Below are 15,892 nucleotides of genomic sequence, written 5' to 3' on the forward strand. Positions count from 1 at the left end.
TTCTTTGCTACCAAGGGAATTGTGCACAAAGAATTTGTCCCACCCAACCGAACAGTGAATTCTGCCTACTACTGTGACGTTTTGCGACAGCTCCATGAAAACGTGTGGCAACGACGGCCCGAACATTGGCGTCAAGGGAACTGGCTGCTGCATCACGACAACCGCCCTGTCACATGTTCTTGCTCATCATGACCTTTTTGGCGAAAAACAACATGGCGGTTGTACCCCACCCACTGTACTCACCAGATTTGGCACCTTGCTACTTTGCGCTATTCCCAAAACTGAAACTCAAATTGAAAGGCCCATGGTTCGACACTCTAGAGGTGATTCAAGAAGCATCGCTGGCAGTGATAAACACCCTCAAAGAACACCACTTCCAGAAAACGTTTGACCAGTGGCAGAAGCGATGGGACCGGTGTGTACGTGCGGGTGGGAACTACTTCGAGGGTGAATCTGACAATTTGTCCAAAGGTAAGGTTTTCAACAGATGGCAGCACCAATCCCAAAAATTTTGAATAGTGCCTCGTATTGTGTATTGCATTCACTGACAGAGCAACAAATAACCATGCTAAAAAATACAATAAACATTAAGGAAACACATTATGCAATGATTGGCGATGGCACAGGGTTATTACACTGTGACCCTAAACTGAATAGTAACAGTCTTTTGTGCTTCCAAAATTAATACAACCCACAAAGGCTAAAAATAATCACATTGCACCAGCCACAAAGCAACACCATTGAAACGCTGTTCTTGGTCATGCGATGAATTGATTATTGTTTGTAAGCTGCTAGAAATTGCCCAGATTGCTTTCAAGGGACTGGAAGCTGCTATGAACAGGTGTGTTTGCCAGGATACTGAGAGACAGTTATCACATACATCGAAGCTATCTCAATTACTGTCTCCTTCTATGGATACTGTCTCCTCTCCAGGAAGTATTTGTTGACTTGGCTTGACTGACTGGTGTGTGTCAGTGATAGGTCTAAGGGCTCTTGTGCAGGGCAGGCGAGGACCAAGGAGAACTGAGGGTGGAACACCCAGATCTATAAAAGAACTAGTGTGAGGTGTTGCTTCCCCCTATAACTGAAACATAGCCAATGTGACACTCATCACCTGTTGTGAAACCTGCTGTGTCCTGTGTCAGATAAAGCAAAACAATAGGGGTCTGTTTGAATAACAGTCTCCCATAGGGAAGTGGTAGAAAGGAATAGGAAGGATCACCTTCTGCACTCAGTGTGTATGCCTGGAGACCCCATTCAGCATGGAAGAGGCATTTCTGCCTGTCATTAGAGGAACAGGATTCAGCAAACTGCAGATTGTGACACACGGTAAACTGCAGATTGTGGCACACGTTGAAAGGAACAATGTCCCTCATCTGATCTCAGAGCGCATAATTAGACCATGCTTAGCATACTTAGATGAGGTTGGGAAGATCAGCCTTGTTCACAGAATTTTGATGAAACTAACAATCTGCAGCATTGTTCCAGAGCTGCTTGAGGCCTCCTGGTGATGCGTCAGGTGGAAGGCTTGAAGCAGAGACATAGAAGATCCTGTGACAAATTAGACTGGAAAATCTCATGCATCTTCCAGTTGGGCATCTTTCAAAAACATTTTTAAGCATTCGTCCATTCTAAGGACATTTCCAAGCCAGGCTATTTTGCCGCTTTTTATTGTTCTTATAATGTCAGCTCTTTGTATGAGTGATCTAGCTCATTACTTGTTCTAGATCTCCAGAAACCCCTGTTATCCTGAACTGCCCCATAGATCTTGCGCAGAACACTGCATTCAAATGTTCTGAGCTGCCGTCCATCTGTACTCGTTAATGTCCATATTTCACATCTGTAGGTTACAGCTGACCTGATCATGACCTTATAGGGTCAGCAATTTCGTAAAAGTGTGGAAGCACCTATTACCACCCAAGGTGCACTGTTTTATTTCAGTTGACATGGAGTTTGTCTTTTGACATTACATTCCAGGTAGTCAAAGTTCTGCACATGAAAATTGAAGCGAGCTGCTAGTAGTTTATCCAAGTTATTATTTTCCTTCCTGAAGAAATTCAGGCACTTAGTCTTCATTTCATTAACAGTAAGGCTTCTAGGTAGTGTGATTTCTTTCAGCTCATCTATTGTTCTCTCTAGTGAAACTCTTCTTCTACTAATAATTGCTACATCATCAGCATATGCACATATCTGGGTTGTCTTTTGTGCTTATGTAACCAGGGATTTGAAGAAAAACATTGTAGAGAGGATGTCCCCTTGTCTGACTCCTGTACTAATGCTAAACCATTTACTGAGTCCTCCCATCCACTCACACTGCAGTCTTGGGACCAGTGAATATTGCTTGAGTAAGTGAAACATACCTAGGTAGTATTCCAAGCAGTAGCAAATCATTTAGCATTCCTGCCCTAACAAGAATACCAAAGGCCTACTTGAAGGCAACATGGGAGTTATACTCATAAGCCTTTTCTTTTATTTGCCTCTGCACAAATATCTGATCCGTTGTTGACCTATTAGGCAGAAATCCACTTTCATATTCTTCCAGAATCTCTTCTGCTATGGAACTAGCTCGTTGTGAATAATACTGGAGAGAATCTTATAGGTTACATTCATCAGGTTAATTCCTCGGTAATTGGAACAAGTCTGTCTCCTTCCTTATGGATTGGTTGGTTGTAGAAATTGTAAATAGCCTTTTGCTCCCTGTATTTTACCCCTGCTACCTTCAGAATTTCAAAGAGAGTATTTCAGTCAACATCGTCAAAAGCTTTCCTATATCTACAAATGCTATAAACGTGTTTGTCTTTCCTTAACCCATTTTCTAAGATAAGTTGGAGGATCAGTATTGCCTCACATGTTCTTACATTTCTCCTGAATCCCAACTGATCTTCCCCAAGGTCGGCTTCTACCATTTTTCCATTCTTTTGTAAAGAATTCGTGTTAGTATTTTGCAACCATGAATTATTAAACTGATAGTTCGGTAATTTTCACACCTGTCAGCAACTGCTTTCTTTGGAATTGGAATTATTATATTCTTCTTGAAGCCTGGGGGTATTTTGCCTGTCTCATGCATCTTGCATACCAAATCGAAGAGTTTTGTCATGACTAGCTCTCCCAAGGCTATCAGTAGTTCTGACGGGGCCTTGTTTCGACTTAGGTCTTTCTTAGCTCTGTCAAATTCGGCATTTCCTTAAGGGATACAATTTTTCGTTATCCCTTCATCTTCTTGGTCAGCTTCCACCCCCCTATTTGCTGGTTGGGGACTTCAATGCCCACCACCCGCTTTGGGGATCTCCACATCCTTGTCCACGTGGCTCACTATTGTTAGACGTCTTCCACCAAGCGGATCTAGTCTGCCTCAACACTGGGGTCCCCACATTTTTGTCTGCCTCCACGACAAATTTATCTCATTTGGACCTTGCGGTCGGTACTGTTCCACTAGCTCGGCGCTTCGAATGGTTCGCCCTTGATGATACACACTCGAGTGACCACTTTCCATGTGTTCTTAGACTGCAGCCTCAACTGCCATATATGCGCTCGCGACGCTGGAAGTTTGCTCAGGCCGATTGGACACTTTTTTCATCTCTAGCGACATTCGATGACTGTCGCTTTCCCAGCGTCGACGATGAGGTCACACATATTACCGACGTTATTCTCACAGCTGCGGAACGTTCAATACCACGCACCTCCGAATTGCCCCGGCGCCCCCCAGTTCCTTGGTGGAACGAGGCATGCCGTGACGCAATACGTGAGCGGCGACGTGCTCTTCGCATTTTCCGTCACCATCCAACTTTGGCAAACTGTATCCGATATAAGCAGCTGCGTGCACGATGCCGTCGCGTCATCCGCGATAGCAAGAAGGCAAGCTGGAAATTCTTTATTAGCTCATTTAACACCTTCACTCCCTCCTCGGAAGTTTGGAGTCGGCTTCGACGGTTCTCCGGCGCGCCTAGTTTCTCCCCGGTCTCTGGGCTCACTGTCGCGCAAGATACCTTAGTGGACCCCGTCGCAATTTCTAACTCATTGGGTCAGCACTTTGCTGAGATTTCGAGCTCTTCAAATTACCCGCCAGCGTTTCTCCCGAAGAAACGTGCAGCGGAAGTGCGACCTCTTGCTTTCTCCTCTCAAAATCGGGAAAGCTACAATACTGTTTTCTCCATGCGGGAACTCCAACATGCCCTCTCTCCTTCTCGCTCCTCCGCCCCAGGACCGGATGGTATCCATGTCCAAATGTTGCTGCATTTATCAACCCATAGCCTGCGTTACCTCCTTCGCCTTTACAATCGAATTTGGACCGACAGTACCTTTCCCAGACGATGGCGGGAAGCTATTGTCGTTCCCGTTCTGAAACCTGGAAAGGACGAACATCTCCCCTCTAGCTATCGCCCCATTTCTCTCACGAGTAGTGTCTGTAAGGTTTTGGAGCGTATGGTGAATTACCGTTTAGCTTGGTGGCTGGAATCCCGCAGTCTTTTAACACCAGCCCAATGCGGATTCCGAAAGCATCGTTCTGCCGTTGACCATCTTGTTGCTCTCTCCACTTATATCATGAACAATTTTCTCCGGAAACGCCAAACGGTAGCAATATTTTTTGATCTGGAGAGAGCATACGATACCTGTTGGAGGACAGGCATCCTCCGCACACTGTTCTCTTGGGGCTTTCGAGGCCGGCTGCCCCTTTTTCTTCGCGAATTTATGGCAGAGCGCACATTTAGGGTGCGGGTGAACACTACTCTCTCCCGTACTTTCTCCCAAGAAAACGGGGTACCCCAGGGCTCCGTGCTGAGTGTTGTACTGTTTGCCATCGCCATTAATCCAATTATGGATTGTCTCCTTCCTGATGTCTCGAGCTCCCTCTTTGTGGACGATTTTGCGATCTACTACAGCTCTCAACGGACCAGCCTGCTTGAAAGACGTCTTCAAGGATGTCTCGATCGCCTCCACTCGTGGAGCATCGAAACTGGCTTCCGTTTCTCACCCAGTAAGACCGTTTGTGTTAATTTTTGGCGACGTAAGGAGTTTCTTCCGCCCTCCTTACATCTGGGTCCTGTCAACCTTCCGTTTTCCGACGTCGCTAAATTCTTGGGTCTTATGTTTGACAGAAAACTGTGCTGGTCCTCCCACGTTTCCTATCTTTCGGCTCGCTGTCTGCGTTCCCTTAACACCCTCCGTGTCCTGAATGGTACCTCCTGGGGAGCGGACCGAGTGGTCCTTCTCCGCCTCTATCGCGCCTTAGTGCGCTCGAAATTGGATTATGGAAGCATAGTCTACTCCTCTGCTCGGCCGTCTATTCTTCGGCGTCTCGACTCTATCCACCACCGTGGATTACGTTTAGTGTCTGGAGCTTTTTACACCAGCCCTGTGGAAAGCCTTTATGCTGAGACTGCTGAACCTCCGCTGTCCAATCGGCGGGCAGTCCTGAGTCGTTATGCTAGTCATCTGTCTTCCATGCCTGCTAATCCAGCCCATGACCTTTTCTTCGACACCTCCTTTGATGTCGGGTATGCAGGCCGCTCCTCCTCCCTACTACCCCCGGGAGACCGCTTCCGCCAACTGCTCCATTCTCTCTCCTTCCGCTTTCGTAAAACCTTCTTGACAACTTGGGGTACAGCACCGCCTTGGCTCCGTCCCCGGATCGACTTGCTCAGAGACCTATGTCAATTTCCCAAGGATGGTACCCCTACACTTGTCTACCGTCGGGCATTTGCTGCTCTATGTGCACAAATGACGGAAGCCACATTTATTTACACCGACGGCTCAAAAACATCGTTAGGTGTAGGGAGTGCCTATATTGTTGGCGACACCCCAAATCACTTTCGGCTTCCCGACCAGTGTTCGGTTTATACTGCGGAGCTTTACGCTGTTCTACAGGCTGTCCACTACATCCGCCGCCATCAGCGGATACAGTACGTAATCTGCTCAGATTCTCTCAGCTCTCTCCTAAGTCTCCAAGCTCTTTACCCTGTACACCCTCTGGTCCACCGGATTCAGGACTGTCTGCGCTTGCTCCACCTGGGGGGCGTCTCAGTGGCGTTCCTCTGGCTCCCGGGACACGCTGGTATCTGTGGGAATGAGGCGGCCGATATAGCGGCCAAGGCTGCAGTCTCTCTTCCTCGGCCAGCTATTCAGTCTCTTCCGTTTACCGATCTACGGAGCGGTTTATGTCGCCAAGTTGCTCATTTATGGCATGCGCATTGGTCAACACTTCCCCATAATAAATTGCGGGAAGTGAAAGCCCTTCCTTGCGCTTGGACCTCTTCCTCCCGAACGCGTCGTCGGGAGGAGGTAATTTTAGCTAGACTCCAGATAGGGCACTGTCTTTTTAGCCATCGACATCTTTTAAGCAGTGATCCTCCCCCACTCTGTCCCCACTGCTCTCAGCTGTGGACGGTCAGACACCTTTTAATTGAATGCCCCTATTTTAATCCGTTACGCTCCCGTCTACAGCTATCGCCTGATCTATCGTTGATTTTAGCAGATGACACGCGCTCAGCTGACCGCGTTCTACAGTTTATTAGTGACAGTGAAATGACGTCAGTCATTTGATTTTTTTTTTGGGGACAACCACCCCCTTTCTATAGTGGATTTTTAAGCATTCCTTCTGCCTTTAGTTTCTCAAATTTTATGACTTTGTTCCCCTTGCTGCTGATTTTAAATTTCGTTTTTTTCCTGTTTCCTAAGTCACGGGCTGGGCGCTAATGACCATAGAAGTTTTGCTCCCTAAAAAAAAAAAAAAAAAAGTGCCTGAGACTTGTTAGTGGAATGGGTGTAGTAGATCAGTAGATCCTTGCCTCCCCTCTATGCGCACCTAAACCCATCACTAGCAATCTAGTAAACAAGAGGTGATGGTTCCTTCGTTTCCTGAAAAAGAGACGGTATCCACAGAAGAGGACAGGAATTGAGGGACCTTTGATAAGTTCTGGATGTCTTGTTATTTAACATGATATAGCTTTAGTGTTTGTTTTATTTATTTTTTTAAATCTTACTATTCTGTTTCAGATATTTTATCTGCATTATTGTTTATGATCCCGTTTACGATAAAGATAATACCTGAATCCCCCCTCCCTCTTTTCCTCCACAGTAAAATGCATGTAAAGGAAAAATACTTGCTCGTATAATGCAGCACCTAGCTAGTGAGACAGGGAGGTGGGCCAGACCCAGATTGAATCTGCATGGCTTATTAGTGACTGCGGTCAGTACTCTGGCCAGAACGAGTGTGGTTTTTGGGCAGTTTCTCCCATTTGTTTACCCAAATGCTGGTCTGGTCTCCAATTTCAACCCAGAAAATATGATATGCAAACAGTTAAAATATGATCACATACAGAACAAAGTTTACACAATTCAGACAGGTGTCACCCAGGGCTTCCCATCTTTTGGTGACTGGCCATTGGGGTAACAGGAATTGGATCCAGCCACAAAGCTAAATAAAATAAATTTACCAAATCTCGAGTACAGCAAACCCTGTATTGGGCAGGGTTAACACTAGGAAGAAGAAGAATAGCTTTACTAAGCATCTTCGCTTAAAGGGAATGGTGTGCCTTGCCTTCCTATGAGCTTCGACTGATTTACCCGACCATTTACATAGGCACCAACAGTTTAATGTGGACTCAAAATTGCAGGGGAACTCGACATTTTTCACATGTACAAATCATTCCTTGACCTGATAGAAACTGTAAGTTACAGAAAAAGTGAAAACATGTAACTTGACTCTAATTAAATTTGCTCCTCCTCTTTTGCCATTTCTAATAATTCTACTGCATCCCATTTCATTTTATTTAACTCCTTTTCAAATCAACTAACCTATCTTTGGTTCTACAACTCTGAAATTTAATGTGCTTAAATAAAGTATTGGAAGCAATGGTTTTCTATGGTTTGTGCTGTTCGCTGGTTCATGTAGCAAGACACAGGGGGAGGAGTACCTTTGTGTACCCATGGCCTGAGCCCATTGCCTATGTTGCTTCAGTTGTCTAATTCCAATAGCTTCTTCTATTTTCCTCCAGACAGGAATGCTGACGTTTCAGGAATTCACATGTTGTAGTAGGACCTTATAGATGGTACATTAACCTGCCAGGACCCAAAGTGTTTCGTGAGACATGTTAACAGTGTCAGTCATCAGCAGACGTATGGTCACAGCAGATTCTGATGAGATCTTAGTGCTTCTAGATCTCCAGGAGTGCAATCAACATGACAAGTTCATACACTGATGACATGTCAGCAGAGCCCTGAAGCCTGCAGTCAGATCTGTGATTTCACATTCATTTAGCCATTGTCATCACTAACACACTTGACTAAGAAGATTCTAGACTTTTACACACTGTGTTGTTTGCACTACAGGTTGCTAAGCAACCCATCCACATTTGTTCTCCATGAAGTGATCTTTAAAGATTGTTACCTTATTGCTTGAATGTTTGGATTGGATGTTGGGATATACCCTGGTTGATTCTGTCCTTCCTCTCTTTGATGGAGTTGTGGGCTGCCCCCCCCCCCCCCCTTCCCGCCACTCGTGTCATAGAATAGTCACATTTTGCAGGATTATATATATATATATATATATATATATAAAAAAATCTAGATTTTGGGAGTAATGCTGGATGAGGTGCATAAAGCTATTCTGTGTATGAAGGAAGGGAAGGATTTTGAAGATGGTGGTGTTTTCAATAGAAATGATTAAACTGAGAGGAAAAGTTGTACAAAAAGTACTTGTAAGATTATTTACATAATGTTTGCGAAAAAAGACAGTTCCTGAAAACTGGAACAACATTGTAATATGTAAACTCCACCAAAAATGAGGAAAACAAGACACAGTAACTACAAAATGATCAACTTTCGCTTCTTCTCGTACAAACTAAACTAAACTATCTCTGAACAAGTCTCAGGTAGACCCTAATGGTACTGACCCACTGCCGTGTCATCCTTGGCCTATGGGTGCTACTGGATGTGAATATGGAGAGCCATTTGGTCAGCACACAAGTAGCTCCTCAATTGGCCTCACAAGGACTGAATGCATGACGACATGCATAGGAAAAACCTTATATTTTAACCAGGTAAAGGAGAAAGTGGGGTAGAAATGGTTAGAGCGCAGTGAGCTGCATTAGAAAATGAAACAGTGTGTATGACCTACCACTTTGTCTGTCCGGTATCAAATCCCAGTTTGAAAGTCCGCTGCAGGACATGGAGACCTCACTGCAGGCCACTAGAGGGCACTGCTATAATCTGTGAGAACTGCTGTCATTGCTGCAGCACTGGTTACGGAGGCACAACTGTCCTGCCAACCTATCAACACCTGTTTCTGCCTTTTAAAGCCAGCAAAACTTCCGCCCGGTCAGTCTGACATTTGGTCCTGATTTCACTGTGCTATTGTATTGATCTCTTTAACGTTGTTGTTTTGCTTCTGTATTCACTACGTCTTAGGTATTTTTATTCAGGTTTACTTGTCAGACTTGTTATTCCGCCTGAAGTGAAATTAAAAGCATCGGTGCAATGGGCATTCCACTGTCAAATGCAAAGGATAGAGTGAATAGATGGTAAGAGTACATCGAAGACCTCTATGATGGGGAGGAATTGTCTGATGATGTGATGGAAGAAGAAATTGGAGTCAATATGGAAGACATAGGGGATCCAGTATTAGTATCACCATGTAAAAGGGCTCTGAAATATGTGAGATCACATAAGGTAGAAATGATAGGTAGCATCCCACCAGAATTTGTAAAATCATTTAGAGAAATGGCAACCAAAGAACTATTAAAGTTGGTGTGTAGAATCGATGAGAGTGGGGGTGTACCATCAGACTTTCGGAAAAATATCAGCCACACAATTCCAATGATACCAAGGACAGACAAGTGTGAGAACTATCACACAATCGGCTTAAAAGCTCATGCATCCAAGTTACTGACAAGAATAATTTACAGAAGCAATGGAAAATAAAACTGAGAATCTGTTAGATGATCATCAGTTTGGCTTTAGGAAAGGTAACGGCACCAGAGAGGTGGTTCTGACATTGCTCTTGATAATGGAAGGAAGACTGAAGAAAAATCAAGACATGCTCATAGGATTTGTTGACTTAGAAAAAGTGTTCAGCAGTGTAAATTGGTGCAAGATTTTCAAAATTCTGAGAAAAAAGAGGAGTAAGCTTCGGAGAAGGACAGGTAACGTAAACTATGAACAAGAACCAACAGAGAGCAATAAAACTGGAAGATCAAAAATGAAGTTTTCAGATTAAAAAGAGTGTGTGTCAGTGATGCAGTCTTTCTTCCCTATTGTTCAATCTGTTCATCGAAGAAGCAATGACCGAAATAAAGAAATAAAAGAATGAGTTGACGAGTGGGATTAAAAGTCAGGGTGAAAGGATGACGATAAGATTTGCTGATGGCACTGCTATCCATAGTGCAGGGAAAAAAAATTACAGGACCTTTTGAGTGGAATGAACAATCTAAGTACAAAATATGAATTAAGAGTAAAATGGCAAAAGACAAAAATTATGAAAAGAAGCAGAAACAAGAATAGAGAGAAACTCAACATTAAATTTGGTGAGTGTGAAGTAGACAAAGATAAGGAATTCTGCTATCTTGATAGCAACAAACGCGTGGCGGATAAAGCGAGGAAAACATAAAAAGCAGACTATTGCAGGAAAAGAAGACATACCTCGCCAAGAGAAGTGTACTGGTATCAAAAATTATTCTTAATTTGTGAAAGAAATTTCTGAAAATATATATTTGGAGCACAGCATTGTACGATAATGAATCATGGTCCATGGGAAATTGAAGCAGAAGGGAATTGAAGGTTTTGAGATATGGTGCTACAGAAGATTCTTGAAAATTAGATGGACTGATAAGATAAATTGGTGAGGAAGAAACATATGGAAAACACTGACAAGAGGAAGGGTGACGGTGAAAGGATATGTGTTAGATGTTACGGAATAACCTCCATGGTACTACAGGGTAAAAGCTTTAGTAGACAACAGAGTTGGAATACATCCAACAACTAATTGAGGACATAGGATGCAAATGTGACTTTGAGATTAAGAGGCTAGTGCAGTAGATGAGTTTGTTGTGGCCTGCATCAAACCGGTCAGAAGACTGATACTCTCAAAACAACTCATAATTTAGTTTTATTTCTGTAGCTACATTTGTTGACATGCTCTTTTGTTTCCTGTTGCTGAGATACGACTGCATTGATGTAAGAGAAATTTCTGTAGTATCATAACATTTTCATTTCATTAGAAGAATTTTATGACCCACACAACAGAAGGACTTGGGAAGAAAGTTGCTAATGGGTAATTTTTCTTATTTTAGCACTAGTATTGAGTCAGTTGGCTGAAGTATATTACCGTCCCTTAGAGAACCAGTGTGGAAGGCTGGTTTGCAGAAAAGTATGCCTACTTTAAAATTAGTAGTTAACTACTGTTAAATTAAGTCCAAACACTCTGGCACACACAATACTTTTATTATTTTACTGTTAGCCTGAGATGATAAAAAGAGATTATTAATTGCTGTTTGTGTGCTATTGCGATAATAATACACATTGCAAGTAAATTAGCTACTCACATCTGATGAAGTTACACAAGATGGACCATCTTACAGGACAATTGTCATTGTTGGAACTGTGTGTCTGTTGTTTTTGTTCTTCACATTTGTTCTTTTATCTATCATATTTTGCTCTCACATTTGTGGCAAACTTGCAGTTTTAAATCTTAAAATCGGATAAAACTCAATTATAAAATATAAGTTAATGTCATATTTCCTTTTTTATTTCTTTTCTTGTTTGACAATAGGATTTAACTGACCTTGGTTTAAACTATGGAAGTGTAGCCATTGCTGATATCTTCTGTATGACAGTGTTTTCAAATGCCTATGTGTACAAGTGACTTGTCTCGCGATATGATTTATTTATTTAAAGTTTCTGTTTCAGGTGACTGCCATCATTACAAAAATATGCAGATACCAAACAGCTCCTGAAATTCTTACCTTCTTATTTCAGGCTACACATTATGGCGGAGCATCAGAAATTACAAGCTTTAGAGTAAGTTCAATAAATGCAATTTTCTTCTTATTCAATTGGTTCCCACAGTATGCAAAGAGAGATTAAGAGTATCAGGTTGGTACTTTCTGCTTGCCACAACCATATAAATAGAGCAAAGTGACTCTTAAAGAACTATCGTAAATATTAAGTGATCTTTTTCTAAAAAACAGTAAAGTTTAAACGAAGAGAACGTATGAATAAATACCATATAATTCGCATAAACAGGAGAAATAGCCCAATATTATCTGTTTACATGGTTATTTATTGACTTCTGGATAAGTCACATAATTTAAATATTTGAAAATTATACTACAAAATGAAATAAAGGAAAATGAACACATAATATTGACAATAGGGAAACTTAATGTAAAATTTGTTGGGAGAATTCAGAGAAAGTCAGGACACCAGTGTGATTGATTTAAGCCTCGGAATTTGGAACATTGTCAAGTAGGCTTGCCCCTAAATATCCAAGGAATTCAGAGAACCTTTGCTTGGGTTGTAACAGGGTGACATAGCTGATACAATAGTGCTGCTGAGGTTTGCGGGAAACTTTAATGAAATGTTTGTAAGAAAGGCATCATTAGGTAATCTGTTGTGAAGCCATAGTGTAACTGTATTACAATATCAGTAAGCAGATATGATGCTCCAATTGTCTAAATGTGTAATTGATTTAATTTAAAAAACCATTACTGCAAACCATGTTTTTAAATTATACACCTTTGAATAACTGGTGTATCGTAATCGTGGTACTTATAACCATTGGATAAGTTTAGAGAACAACTTCCTAAAAAATAATTCCATGGCCTGCATTACACATCTTGCAAATGGGCCACAAAATAAATTCTGGATGGGTAAGTACCCATTGTGTACAGACGACTAAAACAAGCGAACACCAGGACAGACTAAATTATTTTGTTCAGAGAGTGAATCTTTCGTATGAGTAGCATTGTCAAGAATTTATGAATGGTGTAACTATATTTAAGAGCTACTAAATTAAGAACAGACTAGCTTATAATGTTCAAGCTTCTGTGCCTGGAATAGTGAAGTCACACAAAACATTCATGGTACTTGGTCATCTGTGTAGTGTGCATCGGCAGCATTTTCACACATCTGTAGTTGTCAGGTTTGTTGGGAGAGGGAGGGGGGGAGGTAGACTTGATTGTATGGAATATTTTTAGTATTTTGGAAGGTGGATGGCAACTTATAAGTAGCCATAAAAAGTTCTAGTTCCAACCCTGTCGCCTTGCCCCCAGGCGTGGGTGTACTAGATACTAGTATAACTTTCCTGTCATCTTATTGGCAAATTGTTGTATGAGACATGCAGTCTCTTTTAAATTTTAGTCACTGATTCCATGCTAATACAGAGGGGCAGCAGAATTATCTCTGGAACAATTCTCAGTCTGCGTGATCTGCTTCCTTTATGGCAGTTCTCTCGTAGGCAGTTTTGAATTGACCAGAGTTTCATGTTATAGTTACCCTGAGTTATACACTCAATGACAAAAAAAGGTGGCGCATCACAAAAAGGTTATACAAATTCGTCACTAAATGATATTCATTCAGGTGTTGAAAGAAAAAATGCAGAATTGTAAACTTTGGCGGCCAGTGGATAAGTGTGTGACTCTATAGCAAAGTTTCGCAGCACAGTTGGCGATTATAGAAAACAGGGACATATCGATATCAGGGCATAAAGTCTCAGCGAATTTAATTTCGTGTAGTCAATTGCACAGTAACTATGCCTCGCAGACAGGTGCATGAACAATATATGCAGATGTCACCATTTCATAGGACATGTAGTTGGGCTCAAAGAAGCCAGTTGGAGTAATCAGTGAATTGAAACTTCCTGGCAGATTAAAACTGTGTGCCCAACCGAGCCTCGAACTCGGAACCTTCATTCTGGAATCAGTGAATTGCTGAATATGAATAGGAACGATGCCACTATTTGATGATATTGGCAGGAAAGGATGAACTGTGGCTGAACACAGCATCAGGAACAAAGAGGTTGACGTAGGGAGATGATGGAATGTGAGACCGAGGAATCGGAGAGGGACTCGGAGCACTGAATTCATCATTATCATGGGTCCAGTGTGCAACTAGTGTTTCAGTGACCACAGGGATCGTTAATAGGTGGCTCACAGAAAAGGGGCTTAGCTCACGTGTCCCTTGCACTGACTACTATTGAGATTTGTGCTCCAGCAAGCCCATTTGAAGTGGTGTCACACGCATTTGGCATCGAATAGCATTTACGTGTGTAGAATAATATTCAGTGACCAGTGAATATGTATCTGGAGATGCCATACAGTGGTGGGATACTAACCTACCTGTCACCTGCCATACAATCCAACAAACAGGAGTTAAGGTTTGGGATGCCATTTTATGCCAACCTCTTTGGTTGTCATTTATGGCACTCTTATAGCACAGCAGTATGTTGGCAATATTCTATGCCGTTTTGTTGCCCTTCATGGCAAGCCATCCTGGGCTTACATTTCAGCGAGGTAATGCCTGCCTACACATGACAAGAGTTTCTACTGCTTGTCTTCATGCTTGCTAAATCCTACTTTGGTCAACAAGTTTGCCAGATCATCTCCATAACTGAGGATGTTTGGAGCATTATGGGCAGGACCTTCAAACCAGCTTGGGATTTTGATGATCTACCATGCCAGTTGGACAGAATTTTGCAGAATATCCCTCAGAAGGCCATCCAAACAACTATATCAGTTAGTGCTAAGCTGACTAACTACTAGCATAAGGGCCAGAGGTGGACCAACACATTTTTGACATGCTCAGTTTGTGACGCTCTTTCTCACGAATAAATCATATGACTCCTCTGAAATTGTAATAATTTGTTTCCTTCTACATTTACATCACATCTGTGGATTTCAGCCCCATTCAGATAATTCCATCATGGCATGTCTTTTAAGTGTACTTTCAGATCCATCAAAATATGCTAAGTTTGGATTTAATAGAATTTTCCTTCCATTTCAAATAGTTGTTGTTGGATGATTATCTGTATCTCGTTGCAGTTAAGACTTTGGTAACTGAGCCCATGTTTCACTTGTCGGAATTTGATGCTAGCACTCTAACTACAAATTGATGGACTCGGAAGAATCATTTTGTTTTCCATTATACAGTATTAGTAAAAACCAAAAAATTACATCGATCTTCATAATAATTGTAGTGAACTTGACAAAAACTGAAATACTGCTGGTCAAAGTCTGCACTCAGCTGCTTCAAAATCGAACTTCTCATAACTACCTCTTAACAGAACGCTACAAAGACTACCTCCTGTGATTATTGCTATGAAATATTAAATAATTTGTCAACAGTTTGTATTTTATTTTACTTTCTTGAGCTCGATACATTAATTAGGTTGCTATTAAAAGTTTGTGTTTTACAAAAGGTCACATATATAATTAATTTCCAAATTAAATGAAATTATCTGCCATAAATACAATTTGTAATCTGTTATGGATTTCGCATGGAAACAGTTCATTAATGATGGAATGTCAAGGATAGAATAACAGTAATATGAGAAGGATTTGTTGCTACTCGCTATGTAGAGAAGACATTGAGTCACAGGCAGGCGCAGTGAAAATAACTGCTAAAAATTTAAGCTTTCAGGAAAAAGGAGTTCTTCCAGAATAGGAAACACTCGTACATGCACACAGCTCACATGTATGTGTCCACTGGCCCCAGCATCTGGAGACAGTGGCCATGTCTTTGTGTTTCTTATTTCGAAATGAGGACTCTTTTCGTCCACTTTTTTTTGTCCCAAAGCATAAATGTTTAGCAGTCTTATTCGCTCTACCTGTTTGTGACTCGACACCACCTTTAAGTGGTGAGTGCCAACCTATCCTTTTCATACTGTTGTTTCTTAGCAATA

At 41.9% G+C, this 15,892-nt stretch overlaps 1 protein-coding gene across 1 annotated transcript in view; it reads left to right on the forward strand.

Annotated features, from left to right (window-relative positions):
* The window catches only part of LOC124799730 (Fanconi anemia group I protein-like), a 278,348-nt gene that overhangs the window by 9,393 nt on the left and 253,063 nt on the right, over positions 1-15,892 (forward strand). The window contains exon 2 of the mRNA XM_047262946.1: positions 11,902-12,012. Within this exon, the coding sequence (XP_047118902.1) occupies positions 11,902-12,012 (111 nt within the window). The remainder of the gene's footprint in view (positions 1-11,901; positions 12,013-15,892) is intronic.

This window comes from Schistocerca piceifrons, chromosome 1 (genome assembly GCF_021461385.2).
Source record: "Schistocerca piceifrons isolate TAMUIC-IGC-003096 chromosome 1, iqSchPice1.1, whole genome shotgun sequence".
NCBI lineage: Eukaryota > Metazoa > Arthropoda > Insecta > Orthoptera > Acrididae > Schistocerca > Schistocerca piceifrons.